General features: G+C 24.0%; 7 protein-coding genes across 7 annotated transcripts; 2 read left to right on the top strand and 5 right to left on the bottom strand. All coding sequences in view use genetic code 6, as the record gives it.

The window, feature by feature from the left end:
- Positions 1 to 1,232: 1,232 nt before the first annotated feature.
- TTHERM_00131070 (hypothetical protein) lies at positions 1,233 to 8,614 on the bottom strand (the record flags this gene model as incomplete). The annotated part of the gene is made up of 13 exons (XM_001019584.2): positions 1,233 to 2,233; positions 2,297 to 2,513; positions 2,565 to 2,679; positions 2,744 to 2,836; positions 2,906 to 3,633; positions 4,163 to 4,454; positions 6,065 to 6,128; positions 6,190 to 6,329; positions 7,104 to 7,199; positions 7,393 to 7,716; positions 7,950 to 8,093; positions 8,253 to 8,334; positions 8,514 to 8,614. Coding segments are annotated over 13 exons (2,697 nt in total), but the record flags the coding sequence as incomplete, so codon positions are not given.
- Positions 8,615 to 9,201: 587 nt separating this feature from the next.
- TTHERM_00131090 (hypothetical protein) lies at positions 9,202 to 11,225 on the top strand (the record flags this gene model as incomplete). The annotated part of the gene is made up of 3 exons (XM_001019586.2): positions 9,202 to 10,170; positions 10,244 to 10,437; positions 10,496 to 11,225. The coding sequence occupies 3 exons, from the start codon at positions 9,202 to 9,204 to the stop codon at positions 11,223 to 11,225; spliced, it is 1,893 nt and encodes a 630-aa protein (XP_001019586.2).
- Positions 11,226 to 11,519: 294 nt separating this feature from the next.
- TTHERM_00131100 (hypothetical protein) lies at positions 11,520 to 12,581 on the bottom strand (the record flags this gene model as incomplete). Its single annotated transcript, XM_001019587.3, has 3 exons — positions 12,230 to 12,581; positions 11,661 to 12,183; positions 11,520 to 11,586 (listed from the first exon to the last, which is right to left on the bottom strand). The coding sequence occupies exons 1-3, from the start codon at positions 12,465 to 12,467 to the stop codon at positions 11,520 to 11,522; spliced, it is 828 nt and encodes a 275-aa protein (XP_001019587.2). The 5' UTR covers positions 12,468 to 12,581.
- Positions 12,582 to 14,230: 1,649 nt separating this feature from the next.
- On the bottom strand, positions 14,231 to 14,698 carry TTHERM_00131110 (40S ribosomal protein S18, putative; the record flags this gene model as incomplete). Its single annotated transcript, XM_001019588.3, has 1 exon — positions 14,231 to 14,698. The coding sequence occupies one exon, from the start codon at positions 14,696 to 14,698 to the stop codon at positions 14,231 to 14,233; it is 468 nt and encodes a 155-aa protein (XP_001019588.1).
- A 2,631-nt stretch (positions 14,699 to 17,329) lies between these two features.
- TTHERM_00131130 (hypothetical protein) lies at positions 17,330 to 18,214 on the bottom strand (the record flags this gene model as incomplete). Its single annotated transcript, XM_001019590.2, has 1 exon — positions 17,330 to 18,214. One exon carries the CDS (start codon positions 18,212 to 18,214, stop codon positions 17,330 to 17,332), a length of 885 nt encoding a protein of 294 aa, XP_001019590.2.
- A 699-nt stretch (positions 18,215 to 18,913) lies between these two features.
- On the bottom strand, positions 18,914 to 20,014 carry TTHERM_00131140 (transmembrane protein, putative; the record flags this gene model as incomplete). Its single annotated transcript, XM_001019591.2, has 1 exon — positions 18,914 to 20,014. The coding sequence occupies exon 1, from the start codon at positions 19,979 to 19,981 to the stop codon at positions 18,914 to 18,916; it is 1,068 nt and encodes a 355-aa protein (XP_001019591.1). The 5' UTR covers positions 19,982 to 20,014.
- A 2,202-nt stretch (positions 20,015 to 22,216) lies between these two features.
- TTHERM_00131150 (Myb-like DNA-binding domain protein) lies at positions 22,217 to 26,830 on the top strand (the record flags this gene model as incomplete). Its single annotated transcript, XM_001019592.2, has 5 exons — positions 22,217 to 22,583; positions 22,658 to 22,705; positions 22,766 to 22,886; positions 24,354 to 26,708; positions 26,767 to 26,830. Exons 1-5 carry the CDS (start codon positions 22,502 to 22,504, stop codon positions 26,828 to 26,830), a joined length of 2,670 nt encoding a protein of 889 aa, XP_001019592.2. The 5' UTR covers positions 22,217 to 22,501.
- Between the last annotated feature and the right edge of the window lie 481 nt (positions 26,831 to 27,311).

Here is a 27,311-nt window from a genome sequence, read left to right as displayed (position 1 = left end):
ACCCCAACCCCAACCCCAACCCCAACCCCAACCCCAACCCCAACCCCAACCCCAACCCCAACCCCAACCCCAACCCCAACCCCAACCCCAACCCCAACCCCAACCCCAACCCCAACCCCAACCCCAACCCCAACCCCAACCCCAACCCCAACCCCAACCCCAACCCCAACCCCAACCCCAACCCCAACCCCAACCCCAACCCCAACCCCAACCCCAACCCCAACCCCAACCCCAACCCCAACCCCAACCCCAACCCCAACCCCAACCCCAACCCCAACCCCAACCCCAACCCCAACCCCAACCCCAACCCCAACCCCAACCCCAACCCCAACCCCAACCCCAACCCCAACCCCAACCCCAACCCCAACCCCAACCCCAACCCCAACCCCAACCCCAACCCCAACCCCAACCCCAACCCCAACCCCAACCCCAACCCCAACCCCAACCCCAACCCCAACCCCAACCCCAACCCCAACCCCAACCCCAACCCCAACCCCAACCCCAACCCCAACCCCAACCCCAACCCCAACCCCAACCCCAACCCCAACCCCAACCCCAACCCCAACCCCAACCCCAACCCCAACCCCAACCCCAACCCCAACCCCAACCCCAACCCCAACCCCAACCCCAACCCCAACCCCAACCCCAACCCCAACCCCAACCCCAACCCCAACCCCAACCCCAACCCCAACCCCAACCCCAACCCCAACCCCAACCCCAACCCCAACCCCAACCCCAACCCCAACCCCAACCCCAACCCCAACCCCAACCCCAACCCCAACCCCAACCCCAACCCCAACCCCAACCCCAACCCCAACCCCAACCCCAACCCCAACCCCAACCCCAACCCCTTTTAAATAATTTATTAATGAAAATTAGTGAGTAGATTTTAAAATATTTAAATAAATTTTGAAATTAGCTTCAAAATTTTATTTGATTTTAAATATTACTATTTTTATAAAAAATGATACAAATATTTTTTTAAATTAATACTAGTTACTGGGTTAAATAAAATTTGCTTCTTTTTTTAGAAGATATTAAAATTTTTAAGGTAAAAATTAATTTAAAATAAAAAGCTTCTAATTGAATGTTTGGCGCAAAATTAATCTAATTTAAATTTGAAGTTTTTAAATAAAATATTCGTTAAATTTTTGGATTCAAGATTTCCTTAAAAAAATTAAATTGAATAAACTCATGTTTTGAGGAATTTTTAAAAAAATAAAAGTAGAAAATATAAGTAAGATCTTTGAATTTTAATAATAGAGCAAAGCAAAAATATATATAAATTAATAGAATATATAATATTTACTACATAATAAACAAGTTATAATGATCTATTTTAAATGAATTAAATGAGATTAGATTAAAGGAGAAAATCTATTTATTTTTTATTTGAATATATAAATAATTATTTATGTTAGGCATTTTAAGTATTAAGATAAAATTTTGTCAATGTAGCTAGTTAGGTAGGTAGGTAGTTTAAATCGGTCTAGTTGATTTTATTATTCATAGAAAATCTTTACCGTTTATGTTTTTTTATTTATTTTAATAGTTAAATTAATAGGTTTTAAATTAGTTCACATATGTATGTATGTAAGTTATCAATTAATTTATTTTCGTGGTTATTACTTTTTAAGATTTATTGTTATGTGGAAAATAGAGATTACGTGTGTAATCAGAAAATATTTTTGATTAGTATGGAAATTATAATAATAATAGTTGTTATTTAATTATATTTTGTGTAGATTAGTTATTAGTTTCTAGATAAATTAGCTGTTTGTTTCATTCTGAAAAGTCGTTATTTATTTGTTTTTTTGATAATTTATTTGTTATTTATTTGGTTTACTTATTTTACATAGTCTAAGAGTAGCTGATAATTAATTTAATAGTAATTTGTTTCTATTTATTAATTTTAATTCAATCAATTAATTCAAGATGAGTTTGATTATTGAGCTTAGAGTGAATCAATTTGTTAATTCTACTACATTAATTTTTATTTTTCTTTTTCTTCTTTTTTTAGTGCCTTCTTTGATTTCTTTTTCTTTTCGCCCTTGTCGCCTTTATCATTTTTTTCACTCTTTTCATTCTTTTCTTTTTCTTTCTCTTTCTCTTTTTCTTTTTCCTTTTCCTTTTCTTTCTCGACTGAAACTGGTTTTTCAACTTTTTCAGGCTTCTCAGCTTTATCAGCCTTATCTGATTTTTTATCCTTCTTCTTTTTAATGTTAGGTCTCATCTATTTCAACATTAAATTTTATTAATTTCATATAAAATATTTAATATTTATTTTTTTATTTACCTGTTTGAGAAATTCTTGATATTGTTGAGGATAAATTTCTGAAATTAAGAGGACGTAATCTAACATTTAATCATCAAATTTATAATTTCCATGAACATCCATTTCGAAACCAACTTGTATTAATTCAGGATGTGCTTCTTTGAAATGTTTATTCATTTAATTTTCTTTGCATTCTTTTTTACACAAATAATAGGGACATTTGAACTTCTTGCTTGACCTAATTTTTACAAATAATTTTAGTTAAATAAAATTTAATTTTTAACATTACTTGGAACTAGCCTCCTCTTCTTTCTTTTCTGAGGATACAAACTCTATGCCTTCTTAATGAAGTTCTTTGATTTTATTTAAAATCTTTTCCTTTTTTATTTCTACACTCATTTTTTCTATTGTTTTTAAAATAAATAATTTTAATTTAATCTTAATTTTTTTGCTTTATTTATCAATTACTTTATTATTCAACGTAATCCTTGATTTTATTGAGCTGATCTTTGTTTAATTATGGGAATCCTTCATCAATTAGATCATCATCATAGCTATTTCCTATTTTTTTTTTTGATTTAATTAAAATATTTAATAATTAATTAAATTTTATTTTTAAAAAAATAATACCTTGAGGAACATAACCTCCGTTTTGATATGCTTGGGAGTTCTAGAACTATTGAGAGTTTTGTCTAGATGGATCGTTGGGTTTCATGCTTTTATTCATTTGATTTGGTGGTTGACCAATATTTTGACCATTAGGCATTTATTTCATCTAACCTTAATTAAATTAGCCTGGCTTTACATTATTAGGGTAGCCTTGATTGGGATACTATCCATAATGACCACTGCTGTTATTGCCGTTTTAATTGGGATAGTAATTTTGAGGATTTTAGCCCATATTTGGATATTAATGAGGAGGGATGTTTTAATTGTTGTGTGGTCCGTTACCCATTTAGCTGGATTAACGACCCATTTATGGAGGTTATATTCTTTATTGGTATGGAGGACCATTTGGTTATCCGTGTGGCATATTGGGATTCATATTTCCAGGAATCTAATTATTTGGACCCATCATATTCATTCCATTACCCTATCCACTCATCGCTGCTATAGATTAAGGCTATGGAAGATTAGGAAAATTAAGAGGGTGATTTTTCTCTTATGTAACTTTAGCTTTTAAAGTGTCAAATACTTAAGTGAAATTTTCTTGACTTCCATCCTTTAAATTGAATTGCTCTTTAACAAAATTCGAGTTTAACAAATGCTTATTCTATTGCCCAGGCTAAGGAGGAGCATTCATACCATTAGGCTATTTCATAGGAGGCATGCCGGGTTAAGGAGGTTAAGATTTATTCCTATTAAAAGTAGAATTAGATGATTTATTAAAACAAAAATTAATTTAATAATTTAAATTAAAGCTTAATTGCAAATCTTAATTTAACATTAAGCGTGTTTTATAGATAATGAAATCAAATTATTAAAGCACTAACTAGCTAGGGGGTTGATTGATTGATTAATTAAATGTTAATTCTAAGGAAAAAAATTAAATCCAAATAACCTATATAATCAAAATCAATATATGATTTTTGGAAGAGAAAAAATTTTATATATAAAAAGAATGTTTGATTCATTCATTGATTGATTGACTAATTAATTAATTGAGAAGTTTGGACATTGTAAATTAAAAAAGGCTTTATATTGATGACTCTAGCTTAAATAGCTCTTTAAAAAGCATGTTTGCCATGCTAGTTTCATGGAATTTTAGGCTTGATAATTACAAATAGAATGAATTTAGACAATGCTTTTTTCTTAGATTTGCTGTTTTTCTCATTCAATTTTGATAATTTGATTTTTTTATCAAATGAAAAGAAAGATAAAATTTACTGATAATTGTTTGGTGGATATTAGTTATTAGTTTGAGGTCTCTAAGTCTGATTTGAATTGTATTAACTTTAATTATTATGCAAGGGAGGCATGTGATTGTACTAAGGGGCCATTGAGTTTGGTTAAGGTAGGGATTGCTAAGATTGAACTTGGCTGTTCTAATGATGCTAGTTTTGTATTTGTGAAGTGTTTTGCCTATGTAATTAGGGAGGTGGAAGTGAATTATTAATGCTTGGATTTCCTGTATTATTAGTGTTTGTATTTGGAGGGTCTTCTCGCTCTGTAAAGGTATCTAATTTGAAAATAGTAAATTGGTTGAAGATGGTAATGCTTGAAAATGTTGTTGGGTTTGAGCTTCAGACTCTAATTAAAAATGTAGTAGTCTGATTTGCTTGGGAACTAAGGGTAGGAGTAGGGGAAAGTAAAGGCTTTGGGATTAAGTTTGATGTGTTTTGATAGATGTTGTTTCTTCCTTTAATCTAATTTATAAATACTATACAAAAATCTTTGATTTTTTTTTAATTATTTTTTGTTTCTTTTCGTTTTGTTTTCTTTTAAATGGCATACAATCTAAATAAAATCAATCGAAGTCTTTCTTTCTTTCTATCTATCTATTTAATTTATTATTTGTTTGTTTGTTTGCTTATTTGCTTGCTTGATAGTCTGATTGTTTATTTGTTTTTTGTTTGCTTGTTTATATATTTGATTGTCTTTTTGTTGTTTGATGAATTTTCTTCTTTTTCTTTATGTCATATCATAGTTTTGATTTTACTAAATATTTTTTTCTCTCATTCTTTTTTCCTTTGATTTTCTTGATGTCCTTTTAAGCTTTGGCATATTCATTAATTAATTAATTTCATTTTAATGACCTTTTACTTGTTTTTTGTTTGTCTCTCTCTCTCTCTTTCTTTAACAATAGTTTTTCCTTCTTTTTATCAATTATTATTGATTGATTGACTGACTGATTGACTTAATTTATTTGCATTGATAAATAAATGCAGCTGATAATTTTTCACATTTGATAATTAATAAATAATCTTTTTTGCTTTTTTTTCTCTCTCATATTAATCTTTAATACTTGCTTAATCTTCTTCTTTATTTTTCTTTATCTTTCTTTTTTTTTAGTTTTTAGGCTTTCAAAAATTGCAAAATCATCTGACTTGATATTTTTCTCTCTGATTATATTGTTTTTAGAGGAAATTGGCAGTCGATCGATAATCAACATATTTTTTATTTAAAATTTGTTTGATTTTTCCTCCTTTTCTCCTTCTCTTTCTTAATTTTTTATTATTGTCTCATTAAATTTATTTGCCAAATTATTATTCCTGCATTAATTAATATATGTCTTTTGTTTGCCTCTTTTCTCACTTATTGTTTTTTCCTATCCGATTTTTATTTATTTTTATTTTATTTATTTATTTTTTTTTCCATTTTGTTCTACTAGATGTTGGACTGATCTTTTAAGGAATTCAATTTTATGAAAACCAATTTCTGCCATTTTTATTTTATTCACTTTTTATTTCAGTTTATTTTTAGTAATCAAAAGTTAAATTCAAGTTTTTCATCTTACAACAAATATTTATTAATTCTGATTTAAATTCAAAGTTCAATATTAATTTATAAGAATGCTATTATTTTTTTTTGCATCTCTTCGAATTATTTAGAGAAGATTGAATTAGAATTTGGGAAGTTCTTATAATCTTTTCTTTCTAAAATTAATATAGAAAAAGAAGAAGACGAAGAAAATAATCATCAATCATGTCATTGATTGAAATTAATCCAGAAAGAAAAAAAAATCTTTCAAAAATTTTTAAATATAAAAATTAGAAAGATATTCGTTTAAAACATCCTTATCTCCCTTTGAAGCTCGAAACCCAAATATTTTTAAGAATTTTATTTTACCTTTTTAGGGAGCTTATTCGCCTGTGTTTCTATGGAAACGCTCTCCGTCTATGTAAAGATTTGTCTTGTGTATTAGTAAATAAAATTATCAAACTCCAAATATTTATATTAATTAAATATATTACCACATCAACCCATTGTTAAATCTTTTAAAGGTGGCTCATTCTCCCACTACCAGATTTTGTTAAAGTGTCTTTAGGATAAACTGATTCAATAATAATTTATTCTTTTGGTCCAAATAAAGGAGTGACATTGTCATCTTGCACTTATTTTTTACAAATAAATTTAATATATAATGATAAGATATAGATTTTAAGTTTATAAATTTAATTAAATAAGAATTTCTAAGATTTAAATTAATTTAAAAATATCCAAATTCAAAAGCCAAATCATGCATAAAAAATCTTGCAACTTAATAGTTTTTTTAAAATTAATTTGTAAATTTTAGGCATATTTTTAGTGTTAGAGTTCTAAATTTTAACAGATTAAATTTTAAAGTTTAAAATTATTTTTTATATTATTTCTATTTTTCAAATTAAATTGTTTTTAGAATTTTTTAAAATTATTTTAAAAACAACAAAAATATTTTTCATTTTTTATTTTTTATTAAGGTGATTTAAAATTTTATTTTATATAAAATTAATTTTAAATCCTTTTATTATTTTTTTAAAAATATTAAGCATTGATTTTTTTTTTTTTAAGAATAAATTAAAAATAAAATTTTTGACTTTTAAAGTTATTTTGTGAACTCAATTTTTAAGTTTTCTTTTTGATATATTTCTATTTTAAGCTAAACTAAAATGGTTTTATTTATTATGATTTTCAAAATAAAAATAAAAGATTTCTAATATTATATATTAAATAATAGAACAATTTATTTAATTTTTATATTTTTTTTTTTCATAAGTAATTAAAAAGTTTTTAATTTTTAGCTTAATTGATTATAAAAAGTTAAAGATAATTCATTTTTTATTTAATTTATCCAAATAAAAGAAACTATTTTAGCTTGGTTAAAAAATAATAAATTTAATATGTTTACTTAGAAAACTATTTTCTACCCATTGAGTTGTCTTTTTTGAATCATTTCCTTTCTTCTTTGGTTCTTGACACTATTTGATTTTATCGTATGTTGTTTCTATTGATTAAATGAAAAATTTTTAATCATTTTTGCTTGAATTAGTTTTAGTTTATTAAATAGAATAATTTGAACTAGCTATTATAAAATATTTAGAAAATTAGGTTGGCCACTAAAAGAAATCAGTTAATTATATATAGTGTTAACCATAATTTAAACTTTAACAATGTTTAATCATTTATTCATAAATTACCAATTGTTATCTCCTATCTTTACTTTATAAAAGATAGTTTTTCTATATCTTTGAAGGGAAGCTCTAATTTTTTCTTCAATTTGTACTCTGTATCAATATCAGGTATATCTTAAGCTTAAGAGGCATTAGCGGCATCTTTTTACTGGTTGAAAGCAGTCAAATCCTAAATTTCAAAGACGAATTGTTTTTTTCCATAGTGAATTTTTGTAATTATCTTGAAAGTATCTTTTGCCCATATTTTTTTATCATTCATCTTGAGCTTATCAGTGTTTAGTTCACTAGGTTTCTACTTATTAGCATCTTTCTGATCCTTTTGTACAGTTTCTTTTATATTTTTGTCATGTTTTAAACACATTTTAATGGTTTTAAAATAAATAAATTCTTAATTTGTGAAAAATTACTATCAAAAATTTCCAAAATTTAGAGGAAAAAATGGTAAAAAAAGAATAATAATTCATTTTATTACTTAACTCTTCAACGCTACTGTTTACATCATGGTAAATTTGGTAAAAATTAAGTTGGAGGGTTTAAAATTTAGATTTCTGATAACAAATTACCTTATTTAATAGCACTATGGGTAATATTGGATTCTCTTTGGCTTTCTGATACGGAATGAGTAGGAGAAGGAGGTGCCTAAGCTCTATCGTTCCTATCGTATTAACTCATAGAATTCTCATTTAAAGGTGGAATTGGTGGATTTCCTAGTTTTTAAATCCGAAATATTATTAGAAAATTTTTTGATTAAGAGTAAATAACAATTATAAGTAAGAAAAAGATATTATTGCATCATATTTAAGTGACTTTTCATTGAACAGTAAAGAAAACAGTTTAAAAATTAGAGAAAAAAGAGAAATTGTTACCATATCTTGAATCTCCTCTTTAAATTGTTGGCTAGGAAAATTGTTAGTTCATTTGATATTGATATCCAGGTTAATATTAATTCTATTTGTTAAAATTTGAAAAATTACTAAATAATTGAGAGACAATTTGTGTTTAAATTTGGGTGTTCTTGCTATGAAATGAAGCGATAATGGATTAAATTTTTGCAGAATTGCAAAAAATGCTATTTCCAATACTTTCATTAAATTATATTTAAAATAATACTAAGAAAATGAATTTACTTAAGGATTCATCTTTCCGTTTTTATTTGTTTGACAAGTGATTCCCTTTTAAGTGTTATTATTATTTAACAGGATTAATAGTATTTTGTTTTTAATGTATTTCTTTCTTAATATTTATTCCAATTCAATTTTTCTTCTTAATTTTATTGATCCATAATTAAAATTTTCAAATTGCAATAATTCTAATGTTTAAATCTACTATAATTTTACATTAAATTTATAATGCATGTTAGTAAAATAAAAGCTAGTTTTCTAACCTAATTTTTTCTTCTTACTTTCTTCTAAGACTTCAACAAATAAAATCATTTACTTTGCTGTTATTCCTTAAGTAGGTTGGCAGGTAACATCAATAATAACTACCTATAAAAATGATAATTAAATATATGAATGAATCTATAATATTTAAACTTCAAAGACAATAAATAAAATGAAATAAAAAAATATTTTTTTATAAAACAAATAACTTAGTCTTGGTTGAGTGGTGTTTAAATTATTTGTAATTAATAGTACGATACAACATATGCAAATTAATATTTTAATTTTTGGTGGTATTAGATAATCTAGAATTGATTGATTTTATTAGGATATTAAGCATTATAATTTTATAAAAAAATTTAATTCCATTTAGCTAAATTTTATTATTATCATTGATTTATATATTGATAGATAGATTTAAGTTGAAAGAGGAATGGGTGGTGGATCTTCTAAAAATAAAAAGGGTGATAAGAATAAGAAAGGCCAAAATGGTGTTAAGTCATAGGATGCTTTAGAAGTGAAGAACTAAGAATAGCTTGAAAAGGAGCATCAAGAATTAGAAAAATAAAAAAAGTAATAAAATGATGAATAAGATAAAATGAATTTTTTCATTGCAAACAATGAATAACTAGAAAATAACCCTAAATTGACATCGCCATTAAAACCTGGTGAAAAAAATTTAACTTTGATGTAAATCGAAGAATAAGCCATTATAAAAGACTCTAAAAAATAAAAACTTTAGGACTCTCTTCATGTGAATGCATCTCCATTAAAACCAATATAATAAGATTCACTTTTACAAAAAGATAGTCCCTAAAAGCCACCTTAGCTGCAGCAATAAAGGGCTTCTTTAAGCAATTTTAAGAATAATAATCAGCAAAATATTAAATAATAAACTGAATAAAAGCAAAGCAAACAAAATCTTAAAAGAAACGATGATTTGTCTTTTGATCTTTCAAGAGAAATGCAACCATATGTTTAGAATAATTCAAAAAAGCCTGAATTCTAATGCGATATCAGCGCTATCTACTCAGATGATGAAAAAGAAACACCTTAATAATAGGCATAGAGGATATTCAAAAAAATTTAGCAAGTGGCAGAAATCAATAAATTATAAACTGCAAATGATAAAATGAGATTTTTTAACTGGCCCAACTCAGGAGAGTGCAAAATAATGAGTGTAAACTTCAAAATAATTTATAGTCACAAAGATTAAGATTTAAAACTGATAAAATCGTATAATTATCACACTGCTTCAACACTTCAATGGTAAAAGAATGCTTAACTGAAAAGTTACGATTTTGTTATGCAAGACAATCTCATATTTGATGCTCATAATGCCTCATCTACTCATTTAGAGAATAACATCATTTCTTTTGTAGTAGCAGAAAATGGTGACTTCGTATGTTTTAATTAGTGTTTATTATCACAACTTTTTTATCTAAAATAATTTTTTTAAATGATAAACAAACTAGGTTTGCATTAAAGATGAACAAACTTTTGTTAATAATGTCAGAAAAAATTAAACCATTATAAACAGTAGAATGAATTCAACAAATAATAATGAGTAATCAAGCATACCTTAAAGAAGAGCAAGACAAAGTGTAGCAAAGAATCAAAAAATAGAAAAAAATAAAGTTATTTCTGAGACAGAAAATTAAATGAAGCAGTAGATTTCTATATAGATTTTTTTTTTAATATAAATATTCTTTTACCAAATAAATTAGAATGTGGTAGCAGTCAATTACAGAATTCCTAGAAAAAGAAAACAGTTAATTTGAAAAAGAAAACTAAAATTCTCAAAAAAGTAACTTTAATAAAAATAACTAAGAAGATGATGATGATGATGATGAAAAATAAAGACCTTATAAAGCAGAAAAAAAAATAGTGAATTGCAATATTACTCATAATGGATTCAATTGTCAACTTATTCAAAAAATTGATATTCAACCTCGTGAAAAAATAGAAAATTTTTTAAAAGAAAATCTTCTAAAAGATGAAAAATTTTATAATTTTTGCTTTAAAAATCCGAAAATGACTATAAGAGATAAACTAAAGCAATGGGATGTGGTTAATGAGTAAGAAGACATAGAATTAATCCCTAAAAAGTTTCGATTCCCTGTATTGAGAAAACATTAAATAACATCAGGTATAATAGAAGAAAAAAACTAATTCATAAGGCCTCATACTATCACAACAGATAATTGTAAAATCGTAGTTATAGATCATAAAAGAGATTTGTTTGTTGATGTAGGCCAAGAATTGAAGCTTTTGGTATTTTTATGGCCTGAAAGGGGAGATAATTAAAACGAAATCCACTTTTATGAAGAGCTTAGTAAGTTTAAAGATTTGTGTGATGATGCCTTAAAAAGCATGGTTTTAGATCTATCGAGAGTTAGATCTCTTCCACTATCTTACAGACCTAAATTAAAAAAGAAATATTTCGAATTATATTGAAAAAAGATTTAAAAAAGAATTAATAATTAATAGAAAAAATAGTGAATCTAACTAAGTATAATAAAATTTCATTTTAGTTTATTATTTGACAATCAAACAAGTTTACAATATCAATAAAATTTATATTAAAAGAGTAAATTAATTAATTTGTTATTTTGTTAGTTAGTTAATAAATAATATTTTCTAACATTTTTATATAAAAATTTATAAATGCACACTCATAATATATGCAACAACTAAATAAATAAATAATTTAAATAATTCTTTAAGTTTTTTAAAATATTTTGCTTACAATCATTGTTAAGTGTCGATAAGCCTACTTTTTTCAATGTATTCTTATTTTATTATTTTTTTGGTTTACCTTTTAATAATTTAGTGTTTAAAATTAATATTAAATATTATTTATTTTAATACAAAACAGTTAATTAATTTTACAGAGTGATAGAATATCCTGAATTTAATAATTTAGAAGTTTTTTCGCCTGTTGAGTCCAAATAGTTTAAATCACAATCTTAATCATTATTTTATAAAGACTTTCTCTTTCCCAGTTATCCTTGTTCTTATGATTTTTGCATAAATTCTAAAATTTTGGTCTGATTTTTGTAGATTATTGGATTAACTTTTTTAAATTCAAATTTTCTGATGATATTTTATATTGTAGATACTGACCATCCAGTCTATTCAGATATATAATAAATTATTTAACTTTTGTTTCTTTTGATGGGATCATAAGAATTTAAAAATTGTTGATAGATTGTCTTTTAAATATTTTCTCTTTTTAAAATAATATCTTTCCTTTTTTTTTGATGTGTTTTTATATCATATTCACTTTAATCTTCCTCTTCACATGAGAGTAAAATCACTTATTATTATTCAGGTTATTCTTATGGCTTACTTAAGGTGTGAACACATTATTTAGTCTATACTTATTCTTAATTTTACTAATCCTATTTTATGCCTATTTTATTTAATTTGTTAGTTTAGTTAAAAAACAAAAAAAATACTTTTAAGTTGCTCATTTTTATTTGATTTTTTAGGGCTTTGAAGCTTACATATTAAAAGATTTGTAACTTAACATATTTCATTAATAATTTATTCTTTGAAAGTTTCAATGAAGCACAATTAACTCTCAAAATTTTATTCTATTTTATTGTCTTGCAATTTTTATAAATTCTCAATTAAACTATAATTTAAGGAGTTTTATACCATTTTTAAGCAGCTGAAAATATCTTAATTTTCCATTTTTAATAGTAAATCAATGAAATTATTTATAAATTTATTTTCAAATAAATAATTATATTTATTTTTTTATTTCGCCTATTTACAAAAATTATAAAAATTATTTGAGAATAATATTTCTAAAAATTTTCATAAACAAAAAATTATATTTAAGATATGGTAATTAAAAATAACAAATCTATATATACCATTTAACAAATTAATTTTATTTATTATATAAATTGAATAAATTTCCCAAAAAAAATTAATGTTAATGCTTTAATAATGTGTTTGTATATAGATTACATGTATTTATTTATTTTACTTTAATCATAAAAATTAATTCTTGATCAAATACAAATTTAAAGTATTAGCTCAAACTTTAAGCATATTTAATTGAAATTTATGATTTTAACATTATTTAATTGAAGTTAATTATTTATCCTAAGAATTATTTAACAAGGTATATATATGAGTTTTTTCAGATAAAATTATATTAATAAAATAAAAAAATTTTTTAAGATTAAAAATAAATGTATTTATATTTTAATATATGGAAGATTAAATAAATCTTCTTATTTAAATGAGTTTTTATAATAATATCTTTTAAGATGTAGATATCAAACAAATTTATAGCAAGTTAAAAATTAAAATTTAGCAGAAAGATAGAGAAAATTTGTGTTTTTTATTTTATTTTGTTGAATTTTTATAAAATGTATTAAGAATGATAATGTAAATTATTAAGAAAATAGTATGGTCTATTTATATATATATATATAATTCTCAAGCAATCAACAAAAGTTTTTTGATTTATTCTCCTCTTTTATCAAAATATAATTTTGTTTATTAATGTTTATTATTATATTTTTCAAAATTTATTATCAAAATATAGAGAATGAATCATACACATATTCGAATCAAGTAAAAGTAAATAAGTGTAAAAACTATTTTTTTCAACTTTTCAAAAAAAAAAAATCAAATACCACTGCAAAATTCTTATTTTTGTTGAAACGCAATTAAAAAATTTGTTGATCTACTCAATTAATAAAACTGTAAAATGTTTTGATGCAAAAGATACGAAAAATATCGTTTTTTGTTTGAGAATTTTCAAAATATTTTCAATCTGCATATGAATTTTTGAAATATTGTTTTTTTTGGTATTAATGAATGAATCCTTCCTTGTTTGTAATTGGAATCTATTTGCTACTAATTTGATGAAGCACTTGCTTGAAAATTATTTTGTGCAATCTAAGAATATTTAATAATTAATTTATTTAATTTCTTGCTTTGTTTCTGACTTTTTAAATTGAATTGAATACTTCCCTAATTTTATAACATATTCTTATTGCTAAAGGATTTGCAGATAGATATATTAATTTTAATAGGTATTTTTGACTAAATTAATTTAATTGCGAGTCAATCATTCATTCATTCAATTAGTTCTTTATTTCTTTAATTAATCAAGCAAGGAGGAGTTTATTGATTGATTTGAATATCTGAAAATTTATTTATTTGGTTGGCTGCTTGCTAAAACTTAAATGTAAAACTATAAGGAAAGGTGAGATTAAGGTGAGTGCAGTTTAAAAGATTATGAATTTAAAAAGGAATAGTTTAAATAAAGTATATGAAGATAAATAATCCTATATAAACATATTAAAGCTAGTAATTATTTTCGACTTATATACCTATTATGGTCTTTATTAATAGTAACCTAATATGAATTAATATAGCCTTTATGCGACCATAAACTTAACTTTTTATATTTTTTACAATAATTATTAGATTTCTCATTTGTTCTTTCTGACAACACCGCAAACGACACCGTGTCTACCACTGGTCTTGGTGTGTTGACCTCTAACCTTGAGACCCCAGAAATGTCTAAGACCTCTGTGAGACTTAATTTTCTTGAGTCTTTCAAGATCTTCTCTCATCTTGGTATCTAAGGTGTTAGAAGCCATTTGGTAGTTTTTACCATCCTTGAAATCATTAATTCTGTTGAGCAACCAGGTGGGGATACCGTGAGCTTCGGGATCAGCGATGAGATCGGTAATCTTGTTGCATTAATCTTCGGTTAATAAACCAGCTCTGGCGTTGGGATCGATCTTCAAAACCTTGCAGATGATGTAAGCGAATCTTCTGCCGATACCTCTAATACCGGTTAAGGCAATAGGGGTGATTCTTTTACCATCGATGTTGGTGTTGAGGATACGATGGATGTACTTGAAGTCAGATTCTTTTTCGATAACGAAGGACATTTTATGTTTTCTTTTCTTTTTACTTTTGTTTATCTTTTAATATTTATTTTAATTCTTAATTTTATCTTCCTCTTAAAATTTCCTTTCTATTTGTTTTGCTTCTTTTTTGTCTTATTTATCAAAGACTATTTTCTTTGGCTCTATCTATCTTCAATATTTTTTATCTTCTTTCTTTCCTTGTCTTCTTTTTCTTCTTTCCAGCCTATTCATCATAATTTCGCACTTCTTCATTCTTCCATATTAATTTGGACCATTGTCGAATACAATATAAATAATCATTCTTCATAGCCCTCTACATGAAAGAATTTAGCCATCGTAATTAATCGTCTAATTAATATTTTAAAATATTTTTCTCAGTTTCTAATTTTTCTTATGTTCTTTATTCTGCTATTTGTAAAATATTATTTTAAAAATCTTTAAATTGCAAATATATTATTTATTCCACATCAAATTAATTAAGTAAAATTTCAAAAAAATCAGTTACTCTTGCTATTAATCATTTATTAACAATACTGTCAAAGTATTCAATTTTAACCAAATTGTTTTAAGCTAATTTATTCTATTGTATATTTAAGGGTAGTTAAACAATTAAACATATAAAAATAACCTATTATTAATTAATTAATAATAGAAATCTTGTTATAAGAAGCCCTAATTCATATTTTAATTCTAAACTGCTGATTTTTTTATACTTTTTACATTTAAAATTAAAACACGAAAATAAATAGATATTCGTATCTCCTTTAAATTAAAATAAAATTTTCAAAAAATATAAATAAGATTAATTGTTTTGAACATTTAATTTCTTAATAACTAAGATGATATATCTTGTAAACTCTTCTAGTTTAATAGAATTAATTAATATATAAATAAATAATCTTTAAATAAATAAATAACCAAAATTATTTTTCAATATAAAATATTTTATTTGAAAATTTTTAGATTATTTTTTGTTTTTTTAAATGTTCATTATTGAAAGTTAGTTATTGCTTAATATTTGAGTTCTATCAATAATTAATAAAATAACTATTAAGTAGATTTAACTTCTACCAAAAAAATTTTTTCAAAAAATAAAATAAATACAAATCAGAATAAATTTTATAAAACTTACTTAAATTAAAAAATAAAATTCTTTTTTAAACTATTTCAAATTGAAAAATATATATTAAATGAATTCAGCTAGCATAAAAACTTTTGGATCTTTTTAGCAAACATTAATCATAATTCAAACCAATTAATATAAAACTAATAAGTAAACATCTAAAAAAAGTAATCTTTTTAAACTTAATAAATTTTCTTAAAGAAAAATAAATTATTTTTTAGATATTAAATTATTAAATGCTAAAGTATTATAAGTTAAATTACATGTAGAATGTAGAGGAGATTTAAATTTTTTATGTATAAAAGAAATAAAAACTTTGAGGAATCTATATGATAAGTGTAATAGGATTGCATTTAATTATTTAATCAAAAACATGTAAATAGAAAGCAGAAACTATTTTATAAAGCTTAGTTTAATCAACAATTATTAAAATTTGGCTTTCGTAAATCTTTTAATAAATTATTTATCAATAGTAATAAATAATTATAATCAATTATAAAAAATCAATTATTAAATATTTCAAAAAAAGATATCTTTTCAAATTTAATAAATTTTCTCAAAGATAAAATAATTATTTTTCCAATAAAAATTATTAAAAACAATAAAAACTAAATAATGTGAAGGGAAAATTCAAATTATAAATATAAAATAAAATATTTTGGAAATAAAATTGATAATTGTAATAAAATATCATTTAAATTATTAGATTTAACAAATTCATATTGATTTTAAATTATCTAGAACGAGTGAGACATGATACTTATTTAAATTCTGTTAAAATTTTGAATATTTAATTTTTGTTGAACTTTAAAGAAAAATTACTATATATCAAATAAAGTAAGATATTTTTTAAAATTAATGTGTAAAAAACTAAAATTTTTTTAAAAACTATTCAAATTAAATCAAAATTGATTTAAATTTTAATATACCGTGCATTCTCATTAATTAAGGCCAGTTGACAAAAAATGTTTTTTCTCAAAAATTGGCCATATTTAAAAATTCTCTTAAAATGGCCTTAATATAAGTTGGCCTTAATTAATGAGAATGCATGGTATCTTAAAAATATTTCTAATTTTATCATTTTATATATCTAAAAATTTTATACTTAAATTTTTTAATAAAAGTAAATTAAAAAACAGACAAATTATAAATATAATTTAATAAATGAAATAAATTTTATAAAAATTAGAAACTCATTTAATTTAAATAAACAAAAATAAACTAATATTTAATAACAATAAATTTAAATAAGATTAAAATTTAATTTTCTTATCTAAAATATAAAAAGTAATTATAGTTTTTTAACAGTTTTAATGTTATGCTATTCATCGCTTTAATTAATTTAATTTTTAGTTTATATAGAATTATTTTGTTTTTTATTTATTAAAAATAGAAAAATACTATTTAACTACTAATTTTATTTAAAAAACTTTTTAAAATTTTCTTTATATTTTTATTTTTAAAAAATTTGCAATATAAAAATGTGATGACAGTTTAAATTTAAATAAAAAAATATAATATTTAATGACTCAAACATGTTATTGATGTATATTTTATATTGATCTTTCAGCTATAAGTACTTTGCCATTTGCTTAGTTAAATCCTATATAATATGTTTCAAAGATAGTGTTTCCTAAAGAGAAGTCAATTACTCCTAAGTAAGTATCAAATAGCAATTCATATTTATTAACATCTAGTTTTCTTGTATACTATGAAGGTTTAATAATTACTGTGAAAGTAGTGTTGTCTTCTTCTTTGATTAATTCTACTTAGATATCACTTAACTTTGTAATGTCTGATACACTAATCATTTAGGAATCTTAAACCTCTTTATTTCTTATTTATCTTTTTTCTATTAGGTAATCTATTTTGTTTTCTTTTAATTGCTTTACTATGTAAAAATATGTCTCTGAGCTTATAGCATAATAAGGGGAATTAAATTTGAAGGAAACATTTTCTGTTGATAGCTTAACAGGCGATCCTAAAAATTAAATTTTTTAATTGCTGGCTACTGCAAAATAAAAATTTTTATTAATCACCGATTTCAAAATTGCAAGCTGTTCTCCGTCTCTTATTGAAAGCATATTTGGTTATCCTATGTCAATTTATCCAATAATTTCATCTGTATTTTAATTTTAGAGTACTTTATTTAAAGTTAAGAAGGTTACAGGTTAATCTATTTATCCAAAATCGTATAAATCTCTGATAACTGAGTTTGCAAAATCGAAAGAGTTATAACCGAAGCATAATTCTTTTTTCCCAAAGTCTAAATATTACTTCTTGTCAGGTACTTAGAAATGAATATAAGATTAAACATTTGACATATAAAATAAGCTGATAAAAATAGGAATTCCTAAGGCAGTACTACCTGTTTGGAATGAACCACAGTTTTCAGATTAGTTTTATTCGTCCATTTATTCTATAGAGATAACTGTAGAGCATTTTGTAAAAACCGCAGCTGCTTCAATTTTGCAATGCTTTGAACCATAGGTTGTCTAGATAATTAGGTTTTAATCTTTTAGTTTCAATGGTATTGTTAAAGTTTAGCATTTTAGAGAAGCAAAGCTTAAAAATATTGCAAAAAGTATAAGTGCAGCTCTCTAATGAAAAAGTAATTTCATTTATTTTTTTTATTTGCTATTTAGTAATTGTTTTAATTATCTAATAAATTATAACAAAGCTTGAAGCTTTCTTTTTGAATTAATTTTTTTCTTATCAGATTTCTTGTACATTTCTGATAGTTTTTTAATTATTATATCAGCTTAAGTAAGTTATTGAGTTTATTTTATTTTTGTAAACTAGAAATCTTGTAATTGAAAAAATAGAGTTTTAACTTTTTTTTTAGTTTTTCATATAAAAGAAATTAAAAATCCTTTTTAAATAATGTTTATATGAGTTAATAAAAACTGAAAAAGTTTACAATAAACCATACAAAAGATAGCACTTTAAAGATTTACTTTTAAAAAAAATAAAAACCTATATACATGAAAACACGAATTTAAGGTATATTTAATCTTATAAAATATATAATGACATAAAATAATTTGAAAATAATTAATTATTCTTTCTATTTGTAAAAGAATTAGTTAGTAACTACTGATACTTAATTTTTTTCAAATCGAAATTATTTTCTACTTACCTCTTTTAGCCACTTATATTTTATTGTCAAGCTGATTGAATCCAAAATAATATGACTAGAAGATAGTGTTTCCAAAACGGAAATCAATTCCAGAATCTACTTCCTCAAATAGTAACTCATAGTCATCATTTTCAATTTTTCTAGAAAATGTTTCTGGTGATATGGAAATGGTGTAAGAATATTCAGTAGATTCTTAAGTAAAAATAACCTAAATATCATCCATCTAATCAATATATGGTACAATATACATAGATTTATCACTTGACTGTTTTTAAGGATTAGCCTTGATTTTATACTAAATATCTTTTTTCTTAAAAGTTTTCAAAATTTGCTAAATAACTTCTGTGCTGAAGCTGTAATATGGAGAGTTAAAGTTAAAATGCGATTGGTTTGTTGAGAGATTAAAAGTTTATCCTAAGAATTAAAATTATAACACATTTTTAATAGAATAATATGATCCTCGGTTGCCACTTATTAAATATTTTAAGTAATCGCTCTTTTAAATCTTAGGTTAGTAAAGCTCTCCTAGTTCGATAAAGCCAGTAACATCTCCTTTTTTTTGATTTTAAAGAACATTATCAAGATACAAATAAGCTATAGGTTATTTTATTTAGCCTTAGTTAAACAAATTTCTGAGTACTGATTATAATTAGTATGAACCAAAACCGAAACACAAACTTTTTAATCCATAATTTAAAGTTTAATCAGGACTTGGGATATTGAAGGTGAGACTTGTTTTAAGCCCATTTAAATCAAAAGGGGCAACATATATGTTATCTCCAGTGAGTAAATCAATTTCACCTGTGCTTTCAGAACCACAATTATCAGTGGATTAATTATCTGATAATTTAGATATAATACTTGTGCATAAGTTGAATTGAATTTCAGCATCTATTTAGCACTAATTTTTACCGAAAGCTGTAGATAAAACTAGTTTATTATCTTTGAACCTTAAAGGAATTTTAATTGACTATGCTTCAGTTTAGATGAGTATGCATAATACAAAAAGTACTAACAAGAAATAAATTCTTCTTTAAGCCATTTTAGATTGATTATCAATATTTGTTCTAAAAAATTAGTTTTTCAATTTTATTAATAAATTAAATTATTAAAAATATTAATAATGAAGAAAAAAATTAAATAATAAAAGAATTGAATAAAAAAATAAAATTTTCTGTTTAGATTTTATAAGAATCAAGTTAACATATTACACAATAACCTTTTAATAGATTTAAAGATTAGGTATGATGATAGTCAGTTTATTTTACTATATTATTTTATTAATTTTATTCTTTTATTGACAAAGTCAAAACTAAAAGAATATTTAAATCAGTAATTAGACAATTAAAATAAATTAATCATAGTAAGAAACAATTTATCAAAAATCCTCATAAATTAATGTGCCAAATATTCAAAAAATATCCATAATCATATCTAAATAATTATCTTATTAGTTAATACTTTTAATTTTTTATAAAAATTAAGTTAGAATTTGAGATTTCCTTTTTTTATCTTTAAATACCATTAATATTTTTCACTTTTTACTTAACAAACATACATTTTACTAAATATAATTTATCTCTTTTGATAGAAAATATGGTTAATTCATAGCTTATTTATATAGTTAATACTAAGTTTAATATTTTATATGTAAATTTTTTAGAATTAGGTTTAACAAAATTATTTTATACTACAAAAAATTTCATCAAACAGAATTAGGGATTAAAGTTAATTTTTTAATGAAAGATATTTATTTGGAAAAAACGATAGCCAAAAATTCATCATAATCAGACTATTTTTATGACTCCATTAAAAACCAAGATTATCTATTGTCAATAATAATATCTAAGCATTTTTTCAAGTAATAAACAAAAAATATTATAACTAACTGAAAGTACACTAACTTTTTGATATTTTCGCATTAAAAATAATAAATTTTAGATTAACTAGATTAATGATAATAGTAATAATTATCTAATATATTAAAATATATGTGTTTTTTTAATATTTTCAAATGTACTTTAGCGTTTTAAAATATTTGCTTGTAAAAAACCAATTTTTCAAATTTTAACTAATTAATTGCTATAGATAAAGTAAACATTCACTCACTCATTAGTATTAAATTTGATTTTAAATTATAAATAATTTATTTTTATTTGAAATAATTAATTATTCTATCATTTAATTTCTTCAAAAAAATGTTTTTTAATTTATTTTAAAATTATTATATTACCATTAATTTATAAAAATCAATTAAATTATAATTTTCAATTAAAATTTAATAAAATACTTTAATAGAAAATATAGTTTATTTATGTATTGATAAAGAACTATTTAAAATAATAGGTTTTATTATTATTAAACTTGTTAATTATTTTGGAAGTTATTCTTTTATATTTATAAAAAATTAATAGATTTTATTCATTAAAGTATTCAAAAAATTAGATTTGAATTATTTTTTTTTAATTAGAATACATTTTACTATTTTTAGGATTTAAAATGCATTGAAATCATTTAATTATATATATTTTTTTAAAAAGTTTTATTTATTTTTTGTTTGTTGTTTAAAAATAATTTGATAAAATTCAATTATATTATTATTTCTTTGCTTATTTATAAAACCCCACTTTCAATTTTTATAATGACTTTACATTAACATAATAAATTATGTAAAATTTTGATTTTAATTTGTTGTAATACAGGTTTTGATTAAGTTCCCTAATTTTATTACTAACTTTTCTACTAAAAAGAAAATATTAATGCGCAATAGAAATTTTAAAATTTTGATTATAAATAATAGCTGTTAGAATCTTTTTTGAAAATAATCAAATTTTTAATTGCTCTTAATCTTTTTTTAGAAATTTGAAATGTGTTTAAAAAATTAATAATAATAATAAATATTCTTCAAAGATTTGATTTAAGATATCATATATATCAAATATCTAGTGAGGTTCAAACTTAAAAAGATAGGTATTTTAGAAGAAGGTTCTCAGAAAGAAAAAATTTTGGGATATTTCACAAAATTTTAGCTGCTGAGTTAATTATTTAAACTTTGAGTATATTTATATTATGTTGATTTGTTTTGAATAAAGACTTAAATCACTTTAGTATTACATAGAATTAATTTTTTTACTGCATTTGAAAGAAGAAGAAGTGTAATTTTTTATTTTCCTATCAATAAATGATTACTTTAATTCATTCAATTGCGTGAAAGAGAAGACAAGAGTGAATTAAATGATTATTTGTAATAATAAAAATATGATCTATAAAAAAAGTTGAAAACTTAAGATACTTATCGTTGAAAGAAAAGGTGATAATTAATAATAAGAATAAAAAAAATCAAATTTTGGTTTATAATTATCAATCAAAATATAATATAAAAAAGAATCAATTAAATAAATAAAAAAGAAAAAAAATCAGAATAAGATAATTATAAAATCCTCATATAATTCATTCATATTCACAAATATTTACTCCAAAAAAATAGAGTTAGAAAGACATTTTCATAAGTGAATATTTGATTAAATACTGTAAGAAGATCTCTTAAGGAGCTTATATTGAAATGACAAGTAGAAGCAAAGACACCATAGGTATTTAGCTGAAGGAGAAAGGGCGCAAGAGATTAATAAAGCCACTAGTCAAAAGTACTTCTACATTCTTTATTTTGATCAAGCAAGGCTGAATTTATTCTTATAAAACCCGTTTTTTTATCAACAAGGTTCTGAAGCTCTTGAAGATAAGAGCGATTCATTCAAATGCAAGAAAAGTAAAATGAATTTTTTTAAGATGTCCTCATTTATTAAAATATTAATAATACATTATAAAGGACCATGGAGCGAAGAAGAAGATTTATTAGTTATAAAACTAGTCAAGGAGCATGGACCTTAGAAATGGACCTTCATAGCCACTCATCTAGAGGGAAGAATAGGAAAGTAGTGCCGTGAGAGGTAATATAATAAATATTTTTGAGCAAAATTTTTTAGTTTGCTGCAGTAGCAGGCAAGCAAGTATATAGTTGAATTGGTAATAAATGGGTTGAAAGGTTCCAATTATATAGATTTTGTTGATTAAAAACAAATTTTAAATGATTTTTAATATACCCAAAAAAAATAATTAAGAGAGTGAGAGAAATAAGTAATAAATAAATCAATAAATAAATAAAAGATAGGTATTAAAAGCATATTAAAAATCTATGTATATTTGAAATTAATTAATTAATAACTTAATTTCTTTCAGCTTTTGAATTTAAAGAAATTTATTAGAATGTTAAAAACATATATCAAATTCAAAAAGAGATATCATTCATAACAAATTAATCAGCTATATTCAGTACTTTTATTACTCTCTTGAAGCAGACAATTTTTTTATTCAAAAATCTTTCTTAATTAATAATTAATTATGTTTTCCTTCGCTTAGCGCTTAATAAAATGCTAATAAAATCTCCCTGTAAGCTTGAATATTAGTCTCCAAATATTTTAATTTGGTTTAAAGATGTTACAAATTTCTTACTTACAAATCTCAGATTTTACTTATACACACAAACATTTTACAATAGGTATAATTATTCTTAAAATAGCAAATATTTGCTTCTTGAGTATTACAATAATATGAAACTCTTGAGCTAATGATAAGATAATTATTTTGGTAATATCAAAATGGCAAAAACAAACAACAAAAATAAATATGTGTGTGCCCTAAAAAAAGATTTGAATTTTTTTATATCTCAAATGTTTAATTTTAATAATTTGAAAACGAATTTAGATTTAATTAAATCCACAAATTAATTTAAAAATATGTTCGTTACATTAGTATTTGAAATATTTCTGCAGCTTAATCAAATTATCATATCATATCAATCAATCAATCAGCAAAATGCATTTATTAATTTAATTATTTACTTATTTTTGAATTTATAAACTCCTATTTTCAAAAATATCAATTTTGCTTTTCATCTATCAAAATAATAATAAATTTATTCTTCATTCATTATTTAATTCACTCACTCATTCACTCCTTTATTCAATTTTAATTATTTTTTTTTTGATATTGATTAGCCTTAATTTTTCAATTTATCATTTCCCCACACTACTCTCATATAATTTTTTATATTTTATTTACATTCCAATCTATGTTTTTACCATATTTCGCATTTTTATTTGCATATTTTGTTAATAATCAATAAATAAATAAACAAATAAATCTTCTCCCCATTAATTACTTTTTATCTTAATAAAGATTTACTTTAATTTAAAATTACTGTTAAAAAAATTAGATTTACCAAAATTTATTTATTAGAAATTATTATATAAATTAATTCTAAATTTAACTGCTCTTTTCAGAAATTTAGGTTTAAACTTAACTAAAACCAAAAATTATTTTAAACATATTAAAAATTACTTACCTTTAAAATATAGATGGCACAATCACCTTAATCCAAACATTAAAAAATGTTCATGGAGTGAAGAGGAAGAATGGGTCCTTTATTTGTTTCACAAAGGTATTGGAAATAAGTGGGCTGAAATAGCTAAGTACATAATCGGACGTACTGATAATTCCATTAAGAACCATTGGAATAGCGGGATGAAAAAACGCCTAGATGACTATGCACGCAAATTAATAAATGTGAGAGAAATATTTGCTGAAGTTGGAGAAAGCTACTTTGATAGAGTATCTCTTCCAGGTGAAAAAAAGGCTTTAGAAATTTTACTCTTAAATAAATAATATGTTCCCAGTGATTGTGATGAAGACGAGGAAGATGATGAAGAAGATGAGCAAAGTTAAGAAGATAATTAAAATTTTGTCAATACTTCTACTAATTAAAACATCAACAACAATAACAGCTCTAATAATAATAATTCTCGCAATAATCCCATAGTTAATAGCTCTAAGGAATCAACTTTGAAAGAAGATACTGATAATTCCTAGAAAACCAAAGAAAAACACTCAGTAAATAGTAAAGCATAAGTAAATCCTTTTAGCTGGACTAAAACTGAAGATGAAGGTATAGAAAAAAATTCATCCACTGTAAAAAAAATCCAACCTATTCCTTAGTTACTCAAGCACTCATAATCTTTATAGCCAACTCAAACTACAGCTGTTTTAGATAAAGAAAATACCACTTTTACCCCTAAGTCAAACCAAATTAACACTTAATAATAAAATACTAACTTAAGTAGCTATTCTTAAATCCTCAAAGAAAACAAGAGCGAAACCAACAAATAACGTGCAGATAAAAAGAGTTTAAGATAACTAAGTCCTTCTATCAAAGAAGATCCCAAGAAAAAGTTAAAATTAGAGGAAACGAGCCCTACCGAATTTGCAGATAAAGCAAAAAAAAATTAAAGTTAAAAAGAAAATATTAACCCATAGAATTGTAAAATAGAAAGCCATGATAGCATTAAAGGAGATTCAGATCGAATTGATGGAAAAAATAAAGAATACGGCTGCTACTAAGAGATAAAGTAGGAACATATAAAGGATAATTAATATTACAATTACTGTGAAGAGAGTTAATAATTAAACCCCAATTAATAGTATTAGAATACTTAATTACAGAATGAAGATAAGCCATATCCGTATTAAATTTATGATGGATAATAACCTGGTCCATATGCAGGCTACCCAAGTGGCTATCACCCATATCCTCTACACAGATCTTAATCTTTAAACGGATATATTGCTCCACCTCAATCATCGTAAATATAGTAATAGTGCTATTCAAGCTTATATACTCCTGTAAATGCCTAATAAAATGTAAATGGTGCTCATTTCCCTCATCATGGCTAAGTTTATAATCCCTATAGTCATGTATAGGCCTATAAATATGACCCTCACTATTACTCTCATTACTAACCAATGAACTTTATGTATTACCCTGCTGCTCATCCTAACTAATCTTAAAGTGGATATCCTTAATAGCCATATCCATACTATAAAGATTATTAGTATCCTAAAGGATAGTAACCTTAAATCGAATAGTACCCTAAAGGATAATAGCCTCACAGTGAAAGCGCTAACCACAATCGCTAATCTACATATCCAGTACAACCATCAACCTAAAATTATTATAATAATGCTTCCTCTAAATATTAGCAGCCTGTAGGTTAAAATCATAGTAAAAAAGAAAAACTAAACCTACATAAATCAATATCCATGCCATCTCAATCAGATTCTCAATACATTTAAGAATTTAATTCAAACTGTAAAAACGCAAGTCATCTCAATAATGATGCTAAAAAATAAAATAAAGAAAATTAGGAAGAATAGTCTAATAGAAACAGAGCAGACACCAAAAGCACAATCTATTCATAGTAAATGTAGTCTACACAATAATCTAAGAATAACCAAAAAGAATATATGGATATGAATTTCATGTAGTCAGAGTAAAAGAATAATTACTTGAGCAGCTTAAATAGCGATTTTAAATGTAAGCAACTTGTATCTTCTCCTTTTTAGTCTAAGAGAGCCTCTGTTATGAGTGAATGCCTTTAAAGTAGTGGAAAACAAAGCGAAGAAGATGATTTAGAATCTGACAATGATCAAAAAGTTTAAAGAAATTTCACTAACTAAATCGCTTTTCCAGGCATCAGCGGTCTTAATTCTTAGGTGAATAATTAAAACTTAGGCATTAATTATGAAAGCCCTTCAAAAATGCTAAATTTATCAGAAAGAGTGATGCTGAAAACTCTGAGCTCAAATAAGCAATACATTTACAATATGAATTCCAATATCAAGTATCCAGCTAATAGGTCTAGCATAAACCCACTTAAGTAATATATTTTATATTTTAATATTTAAAAATAATAATTTATTTTTATAAAAAAATAGTTTAAACTCTCTTTTTAACCAAGAAGATGAATTTTTTAATGAAAACAGTCAACAATTAATTTGATTGAAATGATATTACATTTCTAAAATGTAAAAAATAGACAAATCAACATACTTCTTTAATTTTCCTGTAACTAAATAAATATAGATCTAATTAATATATCAACGATCATTCTTTAAACTATACTCATCAAATAGAAATATTGATAGACAAATAGATAAAATGTCATTCGGAGTGACATCAATAAAAATAATAATATTAATAAGAAGAAAAACAATTTTCATTTAAAACTTAATTATCACAATAAACTGAAATACTTTTACTAATAACGAATAATAATAATAATAATTATACAACCATAACCATCAATATTAATAAAAAAAGAACTTCTCACCATTATAACTATGAAAAGCTAATTTTTCAGATAGTTTCTTTAATGTAAACTGTCATTTAGCTTTCTGCTTAACTTATTTATGATTTTACTATAAATTTTTGTCAAAACTCAGCAGGATAATCCCTGTCTGTCACTATAAAATTGTTCTTA

The sequence above is a fragment of the Tetrahymena thermophila genome (assembly GCF_000189635.1).
Source record: "Tetrahymena thermophila SB210 genomic scaffold scf_8254582, whole genome shotgun sequence".
NCBI classification, from domain to species: Eukaryota; Ciliophora; class Oligohymenophorea; order Hymenostomatida; family Tetrahymenidae; genus Tetrahymena; species Tetrahymena thermophila.
The sequence above is the reverse complement of the archived record's forward strand: the minus strand, read 5'-3'. Positions and strand labels throughout refer to the sequence as shown.